We start from the raw sequence: 20,311 nt of genomic DNA, 5'->3' as shown, positions 1-20,311 counted from the left end.
AAGTACTTGAAACCATCCACCTGTTCTAACTTTGTTCCTCCTATTTGGCACTCAATCCGTTTATATTTCTTTCCCACTGACATTACTTTCATTTTGGAGATGCTAATCTTCATACCATAGTCCTTACATTTCTGATCTAGCTCTGAAATATTACTTTGCAAACTTTCAATCGAATCTGCCATCACAACTAAGTCATCCGCATATGCAAGACTGCTTATTGTGTGTTCACATATCTTAATCTCACCTGGCCAGTCTATTGTTTTCAACATATGATCCATAAATAATATGAACAACAGTGGAGACAGGTTGCAGCCTTGTCTTACCCCTGAAACTACTCTGAAGCATGAACTCAATTTACCGTCAACTCTAACTGCTGCCTGACTATCCATGTAAAGACCTTTAATTGCTTGCAAAAGTTTGCCTCCTATTCCATAATCTTGTAGAACAGACAATAACTTCCTCCTAGGAACCCGGTCATATGCCTTTTCTAGATCTATAAAGCATAGATACAATTCCCTGTTCCACTCATAACACTTCTCCATTATTTGCCGTAAGCTAAAGATCTGGTCCTGACAACCTCTAAGAGGCCTAAACCCACACTGATTTTCATCCAATTGGTCCTCAACTAATACTCGCACTTTCCTTTCAACAATACCTGAGAAGATTTTACCCACAACGCTGATTAAAGAGATACCTCTGTAGTTGTTACAATCTTTTTTGTTTCCATGTTTAAAGATTGGTGTGATTACTGCTTTTGTCCAGTCTGATGAAACCTGTCCCGACTCCCAGGCCATTTCAATTATCCTGTGTAGCCATTTAAGACCTGACATTCCACTGTATTTGATGAGTTCCGACTTAATTTCATCCACCCCAGCCGCTTTATTGCACTGCAATCTATTGACCATTTTTTCCACTTCCTCAAATGTGATCCTATTTCCATCATCATTCCTATCCCATTTTACCTCGAAATCTGAAACATTACTGATCGCATTTTCACCTACATTGAGCAACTCTTCAAAATATTCCCTCCATCTGCCCAAGGCATCCACAGGATTCACCAGCAGTTTTCCTGACCTGTCCAAAATACTTGTCGTTTCCTTCTTACCTCCCTTTCGAAGATTGCTAATTACACTCCAGAATGATTTTCCAGCAGCTTGACCCAATGTCTCCAACCTGTTTCCAAAGTCTTCCCACAATTTCTTCTTGGATGCTGCAATTATCTGTTTGGCTTTGTTTCTTTCTTCAACATAACTTTCTCTGTCTACCTGGGTTCTGGTATGTAGCCATTTTTGATACGCCTTCTTTTTCCTTTTACAGGCTGCCTTGACTGTATCATTCCACCAAGCTGTTTGCTTCATCCTACTTTTACACACTACTGTTCCAAGACATTCTTTAGCCACTTCTAGTACTGTGTCCCTGTACCTTGTCCATTCCTTTTCCAATGACTGTAATTGACTACATTCAACTAACTGGTACCTTTCTGAGATCGCTGTTATGTACTTGTGCCTGATTTCCTTATCCTGAAGTTTCTCCACTCTTATCCTCCTACATATGGACCTGACCTCCTGCACTTTCGACCTCACAATCCCAATTTCACTGCAGATTAAATAATGATCAGTGTCATCAAAGAATCCCCTGAATACACGTGTGTCCCTCACAGCCTTCCTGAATTCCTGATCTGTTATTATATAGTCAATGACAGATCTGGTTCCCCTGCCTTCCCAAGTATACCGGTGAATATTCTTATGTTTAAAAAAGGACTTTGTGATTACTAATCCCATACTGGCACAGAAATCCAAGAGTTGTTTCCTGTTCCTGTTGGCCTCCATATCCTCTCCAAATTTACCCATAACCTTTTCATACCCTTCTGTTCGATTTCCAATCCTGGCGTTAAAATCACCCATGAGCAGAACACTGTCCTTGTCCTTTACTCTAACAACTACATCACTGAGTGCCTCATAAAAACTATCCATCTTATCTTGATCTGTCCCTTCACAATGCGAATATACTGACACAATCCTAATTTTCTTGCTAGACACTGTCAAATCTATCCACATCAGTCGTTTGTTTACATACCTTATTGCAACTACGCTGGGTTCCATTTCTTTCCTGATGTAAAGCCCTACACCCCATTGTGCTATTCCTGCTTTGACTCCTGACAGGTAGACCTTGTATTCTCCCACTTCCTCTTCTTTCTCACCCCTTACCAGAATGACACTAACAGCTAAAACGTCCAGCCCCATCTTACTTGCAGCCTCTGCCAGCTCTACATTCTTCCCAGAGTAGCCCCCATTGATATTAATAGCTCCCCATCTCATTACCATTTGTTTGCCAAGTCGTATCTTAGGAGTCCCTGGTTTGTCAGTTAGAGGCGGGACTCCGTCACCTCCAAAGATCCGAGGCATTTTGCTCTGATTGTTGCCAGCATCATATTTAAAGTACCAGGGAAGCAGGTTGCTAGCCTTACTTGCCCAGAGTCCCATTGGGTTTAACCCCTAACGGCTGAGGGACTAACCGGTGGATTTGGTAGTCTTTGCCGTATGAGCACAAAGGTGACCACGACTCAGAATATGTCCGAGATGCCCAACCTTATTCCAAAGTAACTGGTATCCCCGACTGTCGGGACCACTTACTTGGCCACTCATACGTTGCCCGTGGTTCATGAACTAGGACATGACTACAGGAACCCACACCATGAACCACATTTTTATCGATTAAAACAAAAAGTTAAAATATAAAGTAACTGACTAAATTAAAATATTTTCAAAAGGTGTGCATAAAGCAACCCCTCCACCATTCAGCTTTAAGCTCTCAGATTTTCAAATCTCATCCAGTGCAGTCACCAACGTCTCCCCATTCTGTCTGGTGAGTCTCCCCGACACAGGGTTCTGGGTGACTATTCCAATCTCTCCCTATTTCATGTACCTCACCAGTCCTTTTCCTTCATGCCTCTTCCTTCCCATTGGACTTTTCTGCCAGAGGAAGCAACCAATGGCTCCAAAAGTTTGCAAATTTCAATAAATTTTTATATGTATGTTCTGTCACTACTTCGTGAGTAGATTCTTGATCTATCCAATTACATTACATATTAAGAAATACAATTTAATGCACAGTACTGCACTATATATTGTACTAAACATAGAGGAGTGTGTGAACATCGGCAGTTGTATGGTGTCAGGCACGAACCTCTGCTGTAAAGAGGTGGCCTCATGGCGAACAATGTGTTAAAATCATATTGTTGAGTGTTACGAAGATCTGTGATTGGGCGTTGGTTTTCCCAACCACAGATCTCACTGGATAATCGATAACTACTACTGAATGAAGTATAGGGCAGCATTATGGTGAATGCTGGAATCACTGTATGCCGTACCGAGGCAGAGGGGTTTGCCTCTATCAACACCCTCATCTGACAGCAATTACGATGTCAATTGGTTAAAGCCCTGGTTCGAGTAACTCAATTTCACATCCCTATACATTAAGAAAAGTTTAATTATTTAGTGTATGTGAATGTCAACTGTGTGAGGTGTTAATGGAATTGAGAAGGAAAATGTGAAACACAGTCCACTTATTTCGAATAACACACACTGTGCTCAACTGATGAACAGATCATGATCACCTGTTTCAAATTCCATAACTTTGTAGGACACTGCAGAGGGGTTTGGTGTTTACCCAAGGTCAGTGGCACAAGGTGTGATAAGGAAAGTCTCTTCCCAACCCAAATACTAGTGGTGAAAGTTTCTTCCAGCACTCAGATGTGAATCTGATACCTCTGACTTGAGTGTCACCATACAACAGAGCATTAGCATCTTACAATACGGAAGCCGTGAGTGGAAATAAATACAGCATACTACAATGAAAATTTTTACATGCATAGAATTTCTTTGGCATCTTTATGTATGTACAATAAAGGATCAGATAGTAACAAAACATTCACTTACTTTCATATTTTTTTTATTAAAAATAGGAATGTTTGGTCATTTTAAAGTGACATGAATTGAAGAGGTATACATTAAAAAAATAATGTATGTACAAACACTCTTGCTTAAAAGCCACATGATTATAAATCACAAAAATTAAAAGGAATGTACACTAATACACGAATTATACAGTCCTGTATTTTCTGTTCAACAGCAGGTACATATTAACACTAAATGTAATGGACGAGTGCTTGCAAAGTAACTCCAGCAGAAAATGTTTGAACACAGCATTGCCCCAGACATTGGAGAAACACAAAATGCAATTTCTTGCTTTCCAATCTTTGTTTGGATTTTGCAGGATGAGAAAATGGGCGGAAGACCCGATTTTGTTACCATGCCCTTCTCTACATGAAGAAAAACTACAAGAAAAGACACTGGATTTTATGCTCCTCATTTCTCAGTTTGTGACAACTCTTCTCCAACTGTATCTGTCTATGCAATTATTAAGTAGACACTCCTCATTTTGCAGGTTAATTTTCATCTTAAATCTTAATATTTTTAATTTAACTCAATGATTTCATTTTTGGCACACATTATTAAAAAAGTACTGCAAAGACTATAGCATCAGTCAACTGCAGAACTTACAGTCAAAGATAAATTACAGGAATAAAGTAAGATCAAATGCGACAGTGAGGTTGTCAGAAGTACTGAAAACGTGTAGATCAGATAAGAGTTATACAAGATAAGAACATTTTTATTACAGAGAAATGCAGCTTGGTGGAAATTAAAATGACTGCTTTATTGTGAACAAGAAAAGTAAAGGTAATGATATAGCTATTAAGGAAATCTCTACACAGCTAGTTCTAAAAATAAACAAAATATTTCAGAGTAGAATCAGATTAAGTCAGCTATCAGGAAGGGAATTAGAAATTTAGACTATGAGAATTTAGAAATATGAAGGCATACCAGGTTACACTGAATGAAGCCTTATCTTGAAAAATAAACAATTATATGGACACAGATGAAAGTGGCATTTACATAAGGTATGTACGCAAACAGGAAAATTCATTCAAGTGTACACAACATGTTAACATTGAGGAGGCAGAAAATGTGATGAATGGCAGCAAGTCCCACAACAAAATAATATTAGGGCATTTTAAAGCTTAAGGTAAGACAGGTACTATTGAATGATTTTTTCAACTACGGATATGATACCTTAACAAATTCTTTCAGAAGAAATCAAATAGAAAGTAGACTGTAACAATGATCAACATACTGCAAATAAAATAAAACAAATTCACAATACTACCACAAAAACAATAGAAATTTTTTAAGGACAGATGAGGATGATAAATTGACAGGTAACAACAAAAATTAACTTATCAAGTACAAAAGGCCTGGAGTGCCAGTGGTAATTTAAACCAGAAGGAACATGCCAAATGTGTTAGTGTGTTCCGCATCTGGCATGTATTACAAGTTTTGGGAACTACTAAATGACAAATAAACGGATCAAGATACAAACCAGGAGACGTAATAACAACCATGAATGAGAATGATGTAGAAATGGGGAGCATATGTAGCAAAGACCACAATATAGTACATGGACCAAGGAAATGCCTCACTGGATTCCAAGAAATAAATGATGCAAGAGCAACATGGATGCATATAGTTGAAGACTGGAATTCATGGAAAAGATCTGAATCCAGCAAATGGCTGATAATCAAGAATGTTCACCAGGTGCAGATTACTGCTGCAAAACTATTCATACATTTCAACCCATGAAGTGGAGTACAGGAACAACAAAAATAAATGAAAAAGAAATAAAAATAAAACCTTGTGACTCTTTTCATGTGGTATTTATCTAAAATCCTGTATTTCTCTGTCATTATAAAATATGTGCACCAAATAACTCTTAAGATACAAAAATACCAAGTATAAAATACAATTATTTTTGTCATTTAACACAACACATTCTAAAGCTAATGAATTACACAAATGGTTGCATATTATAAATAAAGCAAAGCATAAAAATGATTTAATATCTTTTTGTTTAATAGAACCATATATGAAGAGCTTTGGATGCAATGGGAGCGATGAAGTACAGTCAATGCTACTGCAATTGTCTCTTATCCAGTCAACAAAACAATTTTGGGCAAAAAAAATGCAATATTGTTGTTGTCACAAATGGGCAAACCTTTACAGCATGAAATAAATACTATACTGCTCATATTTGTAAAAATACACTGGGAGAAAAGATTTTGCATTTCCACAATCTCAGTTTCTGAGATAATCAAGAGAAAGCAAAAGAAAAAAAATGAATGTAAAATAGGAGATGAATTACAAGTGTTGTCTGTTATTCAAAAACAGCCACGTCACCTTCACACGTGACGAAAAGATAAATTAAATAAAACAATGGAAAATCCAGGAGGGAATGTAACAATACAAGACAAGGAAAGTTGCTACTCACCATATAGCGGAGATGCTGAGTCGCGATAGGCACAATAAAAAGATTCACACAATCATAGCTTTCGGTCATTAAGGCCTTTGTCAGCAGTACACACATACACACACGCAAATGCAACTTGCACACACGTCTGCAGTCTCAGAGAGCTGAAACTACACTATGTAGGTTCAGCAAACTTACGTGTGTGTGTGTGTGTATGTGTGTGTGTGTGTGTGTGTGTGTGTGTGTGTGTGAACTGCTGACAAAGGCCTTAATAGCCGAAAGCTGTGGTTGTGTGAATCTTTTTATTGTGCCTATTGTAAAAAGATAAATTTCTATTTACAGTACAGCAAGAAAAATGATATGGTAGAGACAGATGAGAGTGCTTGAGTCCGAGTCACAGTTAACAAAACTCCATCATGTAGAACCCAAGTAAAAGGCTGATCCACTATTGTGGAGAAGACATATATAGCAACATAAGCATAAACAGTAACAATGGGAATCTTCATTCTTATCCCTAAGTAAAATTTTGATAAACTCCAAAATTAAAAGTCTGAAAGTTTTAAACAACAGAATATATACCGAAATCTTTCACAGTTCCGAAGAATTTGAGCCATTACAACAACAATCTGAATTGCATAATAACTGTTATTCAAACAATTACAATTAAAATGTATAAATTTAATAAAGAACCACCAACAAAGGAATAAAGCATGGTCCAACAGGATATTAACCACAGAATAGACACTATTCTATATGTAACTAACAATAAAATAAGTCTGCACAGGAGTACAGCTGTGCTAAGCAAAGATTAACAGCTACCGTCCCTAACATGTGTCACAAAACCAACCATAAAACAAAAAAGTGGGGTACTGGTAACAAGAGATAATGTTCTGCACAGACAGCTATGGCAGAGCCATTGCAGAGTAAAGCATGAAATTTTAATATGTACACAGGTCAGCCACAGCTAAGCTGCACAGCAGACAGTTATGTACTTGCCAATAAAATTTATGGCATAGGCTACACGGCATAAAAATCCATTAAAAACTACTAAAACTGAGGTTGCATCATTAGAAATGCCAGAAATCAAAAATCTCTGTAACAACAATATAGAAACACAAGAAAGAAATATTTTGCACTTGGTAAATGTTTAATACACCTAGCTTGACAGATCTGTAAAAATTCATTATCAAAAACACAGATCATAGGCAAACAATGTTCTAAGCCTATTTGATCAGAAAAAAATCATAAAGTCTGTATAACCTACAATGACTTTTTGAAATTTGATTTTTTGCACTGCTCACGGCCCCTTGACAATTACACTTGAACACTTAAAACAATACAAGATTGTAACAAAAATTGATGCACGAATTGGATGCACGATATTAGTATTGCGTATAATACAAGTCTTTCTTACATTTGAGTAAATATCTTTACAAACAATATATCTGGGCTAAAATTCACACTGTGGAGAGAGTATTTTACAGCGATTTATTTGCGGCCCTCTTCGTAGCCAGGAAAGAATGCCTTCAGGACTCCAAATAAATGTTCGTTCACAACAAACTGGAATTTTTTGGTCAAGTCTTCCCTGCATGTAGGGCAAGTATAGACTTCTGCCTTGAAAGCTCTCTGCATACAATCCTGCAAAGAGAAGAAATTAAGGCATAATTACTTTGCAACCAGAATTGTACAGGATAGCTTTAATACCCTGATTTATGCAATTCAACAACGAATTTGCTGTTATTTTGCACTTACCAAACAGAAATTGTGATTACAGGGCGTGGTAATGGGTCGATACAACAATTCTTGGCAACATATGCAAGAAAAATTTTCCATAACAGCATCGAGATATTTCTGCAAAAAAATATATCAAAAACTATTGAGAAATAGAAAAAGCATATACTGCTGAGTCAATAAATAGTAGGATGAGGTGGCACTGGAACTTCACCTCCTTGGAGCTGTGGGTTAGTTTTTAGAGAGTAGAAGAAGAAAAAGTAGTAGTAGTAGTAGTAGTAGTAGTAGTAGAAGAAGAAGAAGAAGAGAGGGAGCATTAAGTTACACAAAAACAGACAGAAACAAAATGTGCACACAATGTTACCAAAAAGTAAACACATGGCACATACATGACCTATTTAACTAACATAAATCTATCTGATGATTGAAGTTTAAAGCTTCTAAATGCTTAGTGAAAATAATAAATAAAATGTGACTGGTTGCAAGAAACCTGTAGGTAACTGATATTCATAACAAACATAGTAAAGCATAACCTAAAATGTTTGCATGTAAAATTGTAAAATAGTAAAAAATATACAAATGAAACAGTAAACAAATTCAGAGGTGGTATACAAGAAAACAACATCCAACCATTGAGAAATAGTACATGGAGAGGTAAAAATGGTTTGGGATGTAGGATCATGCTACAATTAAATCGAAATCTGTAACTGGTGCCAACTGCCACATGAATTGCAGTTTTATAGTTCATGTAAGTATACAGAATTACACTTAACTGCAGAGTAGATATGTGTATGATGAAACAACAGAATACATTGATGGCCACAATGACATTAACTTAAGGACCAATAGATGACTGGAATGGAGTGGACAGTGCAGAAAGAACAGAGTGACTAGGGGTGTGAATGAAGAACAGGAGAGAAGTACTTATCTGAGGTTGACAATTTGATCATTATGCGAGGACTGTTGATATAAGAGCTTCCAACATATGCAGCTTTTGGCCTTTGTTTGCCAAGGGACTGGAACTGATAGCTGTGATCTTTACTCAGTAAATGTCCAACAAATATCACAACCAAATTCTACATCTCCAGCTGCTTTTCATGTTCAACCAATATAGCTGCCATATTCTTTACTCGCTGAGGATTATAAAAACTGCTAATCAAGGTAAGCAATTTCATGTACTACACTGCTGCCTCACAATTGGGTTCTACCTTTGGCACTGTCAATTCACTTCAGTTTTCAGTTTAATACTTCTGGCAGTTCAACATAACTTGGATGATATGAATCTTTACAGATGAATAAACATACCATGATTATACTGCCAAAATCTATTAAAAGATCAACTGCTAATATATCACGTAGTTGGTGTTTGCAGTTCACACAGGAGCTGCAGAAAATGGACAGGTCATGAACCAAAGAAAGCAAGAAACATTTTGTGGGAGTTAAAGAATCCAGAAAATGCTATAACATCTGTGATGTGGAAAACTCACCGGCGAAGGCAGTCAGTTACAAATCAGAAGCTCGCCAGTTTTGATAGAAGTATTGAGTGAATTTATGTCATTACTGTCAATGTGCAACTGCTGCCACTGTCTGCCTTCTTTGAAATTATGTTCACAATGGGATTAGTTGTCTTATTTTGGCAGGAAAAGTTTTGTCTCATTGCTAGTTTATTTGGATAGTGAACTGGTCTAGGGTAAAATTTCAACTGGTCTTCATATAACTTCACGGTAAACATTCACCTCCGACACTCACATCGTTTAAGAGTTCCGTAGTTTTAATGAAGGTCCTATCACCCCTTTCACTTCATTCTTTCAGACAGAAACACACCTACACATGTCACAAAATTCACCATTTCAGAAAGAATGCCTTCTGGGAACTGAAAGGTCACACTGATAAATCATTTCCTTTCGCTATCAAAGTATTGAGGGAAACAAATCACCACTATAATCTTATGTGCATACTTTCACTGTGCCACGCAAGCAGCCATTACACATGACTGATGGTCTCAGTCACCTTACTGTAACATATTGTAGTAACAATTCATTAAATTCATTAATGGTATTTTTGTATCATGTGCTGTTTAATACCTCTCCCCTATCTCCGAAACTTTACCCCAGGTCTCTTGCATACCTTGTAGGTCTAGAATTCCCAAAAGAAAGTGCTAGCCCTGTACGGGACACAGGAAAATTTGTATCAAGTTTGGGAGTTAAAAGAGGTACTGGTCGAAGTAAAAACTATGAGGATAGGTCTTGAGTCCAACTTGGCTAGCTCAGTCGGTACAGTAGTTGTCTCCGTGTTCCAGTCCCGAACCAGTACACAATTTTAATGTCAAGAAGATCCAAATCGGTGCAAACTCCTCTACAGAGTGGAAATTCTGTCTGGATTCAGAATATCTCTTTCCCATTTTTAAATCCCAATTAGCTAGAATTGTGTGCACGGCAAAAGTAACTGAAATAATGCACTAAAAAAAATCTAGGGCACTGGATTTTTTTATTTTAACCGAAAGTTCTGTTTTTTGTAGTCCCTAAAAAATCCTTCTTGAAAATCATCATCCAAACACATTATAGCTACGGTATTCTGCTAGATATACTGAACTGTATGTATTGAGTCTTTCCAAAATATTTGGCTTGAATCTTTTCATGAAAATGGCAAATATTTGAGTCGCCATGAGACCATTCATTCCTGTGTCTGTATCATGTGCAAGAGAGACTAAATTTACATCTTGTGACAATGAAAAGGAAAGATTAGAAAAATGTAATTTAATAAGAGGGTGAAGCATGTATCAAACAGAATTTTTGTTTTACACACACTTTTGCAAATGGAGAGCAGCACAGACTCTGCTCATTGCTGCTTTACATTTCCAGCAGTTGTTCTTCACAACTAAGGTGTCATACCGTTTCATAATCAGAATCGTAATGTCATACCAAGAGCTCCAGTCATCTGTTGTGCAACAACACATTTTAATAAAGTTTCTCACAAGAGAAGTTGTAAAATCATTAAAAACTCTGGGACACTTGTGGCACAATTTGGTGACATCACCCTGAGAAAGACTCTCATGTACTCAACACAAGGCACAAACAAGTTTTTACAAGAATGAGAAACAGTTGAGAATTCAGCTCACCGATGTTGCCCGAGGACCTGCATGACTGAGAAGAATATTTGCACTGTCAGTCAACTTACTGAAGTTGATTGCTGAATAACAGTCACTGAAATCACTACTGAGGTTGGCATACGCTACTGTGGTACTCAGACAATCATTACTAACAACCTTGGATTTCAGAAAATGTCCACAAGGCGGGTGCCTAATTTTTCACCACAGAGCACAAATTTCATCATCTCGAGGTAAATGGACAAATTGCAACAAAATGGCCATATCGTCAGCAAAGGCTCACATTTCCAATCAGGGATGTGACCGTGCTTCGTGACAATGCTTGATCACACACAGCTGTCCAAACTCAACCAAAAATTCCGCTAGGAAAAATGTCTTATTCTGTTCAGCAGACTATATAGGAAAATAATCTCCACGTGTATGAATTTTTCTGAAGCTTAAATAAACTTATAAAAATAATTCCAGTTTGTGAGCGATTCGCCCTAGTATAAATAGTAAGGGAAGTGGTTGCAGAATGTAAACAATTTTGGAGTAAAGGAGACCACTCACTGAATAAGTGTTGAGCACCGACAGGTACACAGAAAAAGAGAACGAAAATTTTGCTAGCTTTCCAAATATTTTTATTCCTCTCTTTTTCCTTTCTACTATCCCACTCAGTTAAATTTATCAATGCCAAATTTCAGATCCAGCTTCAGGTATCTTACAAAGGGGCAGGGATCCATCTACATCTACGCCATTTCCTGGGGGAGGGCATGATGGGACTATTTTTCATATATCAACACAAGCAGAAAGATGTCTCAACTGATCTACACAACTGAACTTGTGAAATTTTGGATGTGTCAGTCAGTTAAAGTGTATCTGAACTTCAACTGATAGTTGAATTTTGCAGTGCTATCATCAGGTGACAAAGATGTAAATTGATTTCTGTGCCCTTGTAAGATGCTTGGAGACATAGCAGTTTGGTTCTGAAATCAATAGCATGTATATCTGACATCAATAAATATGGCTGAGTGGAAAAAAAAGGGATTAAAAAAAAAAGACTTACTTTTCCTCCGTGAATTCTATAAACTGAGATCATAATCTTGCATCACTACTGAAGCTACAGGGTTTACTAATAACTGGTAACTACAATATTTACAAGCTCTGGTTTTTGACTGATTAATTAATAAACTACTCGTGACAGTTTCATCTGTGGAGTCATAAAGAAGGGTATTTCTACCTAACACATGAAAACAAAGGTTGTTACAGGTTCCAACCTCATCACATATTACACCTGCCACAGGAAATAACTGTATTATCAAGTTAAAAATAATCACAATTTCAACACATAATTATATTAGCAGATTAGTGAAACATTAGAAGTTTTAATGTCACGTATTTAGGATAAACAAACGTTGTGCCTGCTTAGTACACTGGACTTTACCTTTTTGCCATCTTGAAGTGAAGAACTGCAGGTTTCCCACAGCTTTGTGTTTTGCTTGTCTTTGGCAATAATTTTTTGGATTTTTGCATCAATCACATACGGCTCAGCTTTCACCTTTTTTGTGAAAAAGTTTATTTCATTTCCATTGCTTAATTTACGTTTGGCTGTTTTCTTCGGCTTATCTCCAGATTTCTTTGCGAGCGCTACATCGTAGTTTTCTGGCACCTGTAAGAATATAAATTCAAATAAAACACCTTTCACTGGTTTTAAAAAAGGTAACCATGGAAATGGCAATGAAAGTTAACTTTCACCACACTATCAGCACTGCATAAAATGGTGACATGTAAACCCAAAATGCTAGAGTCCAACACATTAACACAACCAGTCGCATCTGGGGTGGTGGTATGACCGGGAAGCATGGACTGCCAACCAACTGAGTCACATTGTGTTCAGCAATGACTTTCAGTTCTGCACAACCTTTTACAACTATCACTACCTGAGGAGAGGTCCCATTCTTCGAATGTTTCGGTGAGGCAAAGCACTGTTCAAAAATGGTTCAAATGGCTCTGAGCACTATGGGACTTAACATCTGTGGTCATCAGTCCCCTAGAACTTATAACTACTTAAACCTCACTAACCTAAGGACATCACACACATCCATGCCCGAGGCAGGATTCGAACCTGCGACCATAGCGGTCACGCTGTTCCAAACTGAAGCGCCTAGAACCGCACGGCCACACAGCACTGTCAATCCTGGTGTCATGACATGGGCAGTCATTGGGTGTGACTTCAGATCCTGGCTGATAGTGACTGAAAGAACTCTGAGGGCATAATGGTTCTTCACAGACATATAATGTCCTCACGTTACCTCTGATGTGACAGTATTGTGGTGCCATTATCCAACATAACTTTCTCAATGATGTTGAGGTATTCCTGTTGCTAGCAAGATCACACGATCTGTCTCCGGTAGAACATTTCTGGGACCAGTTACGACATCAACTCATTCCTAGAACCAGTATCCAGGATACCAAGGATCAGTTACAATACCATATTTACTTGAAACTAAGCCGCACTTTTTTCCGGTTTTTGTAATCCAAAAATCGAGTGCAAAGTAAGCGGAAGTTCTGAAAAATGTTGGTAGGTGCCGCCACAACTCTGTCGTCGAATATATGTAACGCTAAACAGGCATGCTTTGTAGGCACAAAGATAAATACTGGCACCAAAACCTCTGCATAAAAAAATGGTGGAAGACGAGCTTTTTTTCTCTGCCCCGAGTTTCGCATTTTCATACATTATCCAACGAAGTAAGCACAAATTCCGTATTGTTCATCGTAGCAGCATTTCAACGTACTACAAAAATCTGACTGGCAAGACTGTTTGGGATGGTTGTCAATGTGGCCAACTCTACGTTCTGAATTGAAATGTGAATCACATGCAGTATTCTCTTCACCATAAGAATAATACAAATGTTAACATTTTGCCATGTATTCTTACGTGTTTGCTGCTATTCATTTAAATTCTGTATGCCTAATAAACTATGACACTAGAGTGAGACAACAGCGAACGCAGAAGAATATACATATCATGTCATGTTTATATTCGTATTAATTATTCTTATGCCTAATAGTGATACAGTCAGAAATGATGCACGGCAATTGGGTAGATTTTTAAATCTAAGATTACTGTAATTTCTGTGCAGAATGTAATGAACTAAAGAGGCGTGTGCAAAGATTTTCAAATGAAGAAAAATTTTCGCTAAACTCTCATTCAGAACATTTTCTATCATACGCAGTCTATTATTTGGTGATTGTTGATCATTATCAAAGAAAGCAGCAGTGTATGTAACAACAAATGGCAGTCTCTTCCCATTGTTTCGTTAATGAGACGATTTCTCTTTCTCTTTCTCTCTCTCCTTTTTTTTTTTAAATTGTAAGAGGTGGTAGCGTGCACAAAAGCAAGCCATGCGGCGAGTGACGACAGGCCATAAACACTCATTATCAGAATGTGACAAACAATGCATGACACAGTACAGTAATGCATTTTCAGCTTAGAGTGACATAAACACCTATAACAAAGAGAACGGCACTTATCAGATCAAAGAAAAATAAGCAATCAATTCAAACCAGACGAAGCACGTGAAAAAGGAAGGGTACCCGTATAAATACGGACGGAGAGCCTGACGCATAGCAATGGCTACCTGGTAAAGCTTAACTGCTAAGCTTATGACTCGAACTAAACTACTGTAGCTGTATCGTCATTCATTCGACCTAAATTGTGTCTCATATTACAATGGACTAACTTTGTTTAGATTTGGAGGTGCGGCGTAAAACTTTTCTCTCCCTTTGAATTTCGAGTCTCAAATTTCAGGTGTGGCTTAGATTCGGGAATTTTTTTTTTTTTTTTTTTTTCCCTTGATTTCGAGTCTCATTTTTCAGGTGCGGCTTAGATTCGAGTAAATACAGCAGTTGCAGGCCATCTTGCCTCAGGAGAGAATACAACGGCTTTATGACACCCTTTCCAGCCAAATCAGGGCATCCATCCAGGCCGGAAGGGATGCAATGTCATAATGACAAGTACATCCATACTCCCAAGGTCTTTGTGATTTGACTCAATATTCTTATCACTGAAATAACATCGCATACCACCTTGACCTGTGAAGTTTAATTTCATTTCTTTCTCTCCTTTTGGATGCTTCAATTTTTTTGTCTGGCAGTGTAGAAACAAATGGTCATGTTTCAACATACATCCTGTATTTAATATTGCTTTTCATGCCTGAGGACAGTCTGTTGTGCGATTTTTTTTAAAATTTGAAAACATCATCTCCTAAATGTATTGTAGAAAACAGTTGTCTAAAAGGGTAACTCTCAGTTTATCGTGTGATGTCATCCTCACAACCATTGCATCGCTGCACCAATATCTTTTTGTCAAGTCCTACACATGCTTCAGGATAAATCCACAACAACAAGAGGATCACATTTAAGAAATATTTGTTGGCTGCAAGACACCGTGGCCAAGTAACATCTGCTCCAAGTTTAGCTGGCAAACAGACAGCAGAGATGCTCTCATTTGGTGCAAAGGCAGTATGTATGATCAGTGAAAAGAACTAATCACATATACACCCTATTGTTCACTCAACAATGCACTAGACCAATGATTTAATTGTTAAGCCACTTGTGAGACTGCATGAGAATTATTTATAGTTTAATTACTACACATCATTAACATGGAAGTATTCAATCAGCAACCATTCAAAGTAATTTCCATTTCCTCCTCTTACCCTCTTTGGATGGACGGAGGGGTTTCTGTATACTGCCTATTGCCAGCAATGACTCAAGATTTACCCATATTATGTGCAAGTCAGCAATATTTTTGGCAGTAATCCAGTAAAGTCAAGAAAGTTTAATAAGAGAGAAATAATTTGGAACAGAGACACACAAATGGAGGCAACTGGGAGAGCGTGACATTTGATCTCATAAAAATTAATTAAAATTCATGTAACAGGCTCGTTATGGTATACGACATGTTGATGCACTGACCTCAAGTTGAAGGCCAAGAGATGCTATTAATTTCTTTCCAGCTGCCGTCCACGGGGCCGGTGTTGGGTCGTCCCGACGCAGGAAGTATCTCCATACGATGAAACCAGATTGCCCTTTTTCTGGGCGATATTCCGCGACCTTGTAGATGCCGTCGTACCTGAAACATTAAAAAATGACAAATTTTTAAAACATGTTCTAGTGACAGTGACGGCTGCCATATGAAAAGATTAACAAATTAATTCTCTACTGATTAACGGAAGACGTGAACTTAGTAAAGTACAGCTGTATTAATGTCTAAAATGACAAAAACTGTAATGACTGAACTTTCAAAGAGAGAACTGGTATGTTGCTACAATAGTTTTAGAGCCATTTTATAAATCTTAGTGAACTTTGCAGTGTGCATATTGATCAGAAGTTTAGTCCTTATAGTGCCAAATACTGGGTTATTACAAATGATTGAAGCGATTTCACAGCTCTACAATAACTTTATTATTTGAGATATTTTCACAATGCTTTGCACACACATACAAAAACCCAAAAAGTTTTTTTAGGCATTCACAAATGTTCGATATGTGCCCCTTTAGTGATTCGGCAGACATCAAGCCGATAATCAAGTTCCTCCCACACTCGGCGCAGCATGTCCCCATCAATGAGTTCGAAAGCATCATTGATGTGAGCTCGCAGTTCTGGCACGTTTCTTGGTAGAAGAGGTTTAAACACTGAATCTTTCACATAACCCCACAGAAAGAAATCGCATGGGGTTAAGTCGGGAGAGCGTGGAGGCCATGACATGAATTGCTGATCATGATCTCCACCACGACCGATCCATCGGTTTTCCAATCTCCTGTTTAAGAAATGCCGAACATCATGAAGGAAGTGCGGTGGAGCACCATCCTGTTGAAAGATGAATTCGGCGCTGTCGGTCTCCAGTTGTGGCATGAGCCAATTTTCCAGCATGTCCAGATACACGTGTCCTGTAACGTTTTTTTCGCAGAAGAAAAAGGGCCGTAAACTTTAAACCGTGAGATTGCACAAAACACGTTAACTTTTGGTGAATTGCGAATTTGCTGCACGAATGCGCGAGGATTCTTTACCGCCCAGATTCGCATGTTGTGTCTGTTCACTTCACCATTAAGAAAAAATGTTGCTTCATCACTGAAAACAAGTTTCGCACTGAACGCATCCTCTTCCATGAGCTGTTGCAACTCCGCCGAAAATTCAAAGCGTTTGACTTTGTCATCGGGTGTCAGGGCTTGTAGCAATTGTAAACGGTAAGGCTTCTGCTTTAGCCTTTTCCGTAAGATTTTCCAAACCGTCGGCTGTGGTACGTTTAGCTCCCTGCTTGCTTTATTCGTCGACTTCCACGGGCTACGCGCGAAACTTGCCCGTACGCATTCAACCGTTTCTTCGCTCACTGCAGGCCGACCCGCTGATTTCCCCTTACAGAGGCATCCAGAAGCTTTAAACTGTGCATACCATCGCCGAATGGAGTTAGCAGTTGGTGGATCTTTGTTGAACTTCGTCCTGAAGTGTCGTTGCACTGTTATGACTGACAGATGTGAGTGCATTTCACGCACAACATACGCTTTATCGGCTCCTGTCGCCATTTTGTCTCACTGCGCTCTCGAGCGCTCTGGCGGCAGAAACTTGAAGTGCGGCTTCAGCCGAACAAAACTTTGAGTTTTTCTACGTATCTGTAGTGTGTTGTGACCATATGTCAATTGATGGAGCTACAGAGAATTAATGAAATCGCTTCAATCATTTGTAATAGCCCTGTACAATCTAATCTGATCACACGGTATGCACGAAAAGTGCCAGGTACAATCTAATCATACTGCCGTTTTTGCACACTTTTCTTTCAAACTAAGGCACAGATCGTGGTATATCGATATCGTGAAGACAAACAAAGGTCGAAAGATAGTAGTCAAGTACTTTGTTTTGATCGTCGATGCCAATAATCGATATTTTCGAGTTCCAAACACAAGGTTGTTTTTCGTTCATTTCGAAGGTAATATGGTGCCGCCAAGCAAGAAGTCTTGTTTGAGTGCGATGTATACCACGGAAAGTAGTGAAAGTGAGAACGATTTTGCAGGTTTTTCGGACAGTGGATCGATCTATGAGTGGTCTAGTGGTGATTTCTCATCATGCGAGTCATCAATAGTCTAATCTGCACCCAGCAGCGATGAAGACAATGTTGAAGAATTGACTGCAGCCAGCAACACGTTTGCTGAAATTGGAACTGATGAGTTGGACAATCCTGCTCCTCACCGCTTCACGTTTTCAGAATTACCAGGCCCCAAACATGTATCAATAAATGCTACGCCAATTGACTTTTTTACCTGTTTTCCCAGTGCAACTGTTGACAATAATGGCAACAGATATGCTCGGCTATTCCTCAAAGTAAACGTAAACTTATCAGTGTACTCTCGTGTGAGAAAGTGGTATACTACCTCAGTGCCAGAAAAGAGGGCTTTTGGGGTAGTAATACTAAATATGGGACTCATAAAGAAACTGGCACACACTGGTCCACAGACAAAAATATGGCAACTATGGTTTTCCTGAATGTTTTCACTAAATACATTTCAGTTGCTCTTAAAATTTTTCCACTCTACAGACAACACAAAATTGCTCCCTCCTGGGCATCCAGTGTACGACCCCACTGCGAAGTTTGACATTATGCTGAACACTGCCAATAATGCGTTTCATCACCATTATATGCTTCATCAACAGCTGAGTGTTGACGAAAGCCTTGTTGGCTCTAAGACTAATTCTCAACTCATCCAGTATCTCCCTAACAAACATCACCACAGATGGGGTGTAATTCTGGATGCAATGTGATTCTGTGGTGAACTACTGCCTTGGATTTTATGTGTACTGTGGAGCAAGATGTGAAGCTGATAGAGTGGAGTTAAAAGAGCACGGATAAGGCTATGTAGTTATTACAAAATTACTTGCTCTTGGTAATTACATGAACAAGGGGTACAACATTTTCTGTGACAATTTTTTCACGTCAATTCCAGTAGTGGAAAAACTGTATTCCATGGGAACCTTCCTAACTGGCACAATACAGAGGAACAGAAAATTTCTCCCACCTAATCTTCTTTCCAAATTTGACATTGGGCTGGTCAAATTCTTTAGAAAGGCATTTGTGCTTCTCTGTGGCTTCAGGAAAAAGGTGTCACAGAAAAATCCAGTTCTGTTGATCAGTTCCTCATCTACTGCAACAGTGTCAGAGAAAGTATTCGCAAACGACAACCTTTGAAGAAACCCGATGTCACATTTCAGTATAAGGGTGCGTTTACACTGCGATTTGTATCGGCACATGTATGAGATACATGTATATGCGACTTTGCGACATGTATCGCAACTTGTGTGAGTTGACAAGTATCAACCTCATACATGTATGAGCGTGCGTTTACACTGGTTGATATGTATCACTGTGCGATAGCTTCCGACGACGATTTGGAAGATTTCACATTTTTCTGTGCTGATACACTTGCTCTTTTGGAAGATGATAGGACGAAAAGGGGGAGGAAGCGTAGATGGTGGCACAGAGAGTTTCTCGCGAATTAACGCTAGAGGATGGCGCATATTTTAGAAATTATGTTAGGATGAGTATGGAGGATTTCCGCGGTTTGTTATCACTTGTGGCTCCTCTTGTGTCCAAAACCAACACAAACTTTCGGGAAGCGATTCCACCAGAGGATCAGTTGGCAGTAACACTCCGTTTTTTAGCTACTGGGGATTCCTCGTAAAACGAAGATTTCATGACAAAACATTTGCATTGTCGCGCGATTGCTAATGCCAACGTCTCACACACGATTGTCGGCATCCGTTGTCAACATTATCACGCGAGGCCGCCGGAATAATAGCAAAACATTGATATACGTGCCAGATGCATGAAAAAATTATATAATGTATTACATACTCTGATATATATAAAACCTTTACCTTCACTTCTTGGGATAAAACTTGCACAATGGCCTTGCAAACACGAAGAATAATGTTGCATATGGCACTTTTTGATATTCTATGCAGACACATTAACGTCGAAACGACAGTCGGCACCTTCAAAACTCAAACAGCCGCCAAAAAGCCTGGTACTACGCATGCGCTAATCGTCGAAATAAGCGGCAGTCGACAAGACGACAG

At 38.6% G+C, this 20,311-nt stretch overlaps 1 protein-coding gene across 1 annotated transcript in view; it reads right to left on the bottom strand.

Annotated features, from left to right (window-relative positions):
* Nucleotides 1-3,970: 3,970 nt before the first annotated feature.
* The window catches only part of LOC126425001 (E3 ubiquitin-protein ligase UHRF1-like), a 61,668-nt gene continuing 45,327 nt past the window's right edge, over nt 3,971-20,311 (bottom strand). The window contains exons 10-13 of the mRNA XM_050087899.1: nt 16,160-16,316; nt 12,624-12,848; nt 8,116-8,214; nt 3,971-8,001 (exon numbers count right to left, since the gene is read on the bottom strand). Of these exons, the coding sequence (XP_049943856.1) occupies nt 7,852-8,001; nt 8,116-8,214; nt 12,624-12,848; nt 16,160-16,316 (631 nt within the window). The 3' untranslated portion in view covers nt 3,971-7,851. The remainder of the gene's footprint in view (nt 8,002-8,115; nt 8,215-12,623; nt 12,849-16,159; nt 16,317-20,311) is intronic.

The sequence above is a fragment of the Schistocerca serialis genome, chromosome 10 (assembly GCF_023864345.2).
Source record: "Schistocerca serialis cubense isolate TAMUIC-IGC-003099 chromosome 10, iqSchSeri2.2, whole genome shotgun sequence".
Lineage (NCBI taxonomy): Eukaryota > Metazoa > Arthropoda > Insecta > Orthoptera > Acrididae > Schistocerca > Schistocerca serialis.
This window is presented reverse-complemented; position numbering and strand designations above follow the sequence as displayed.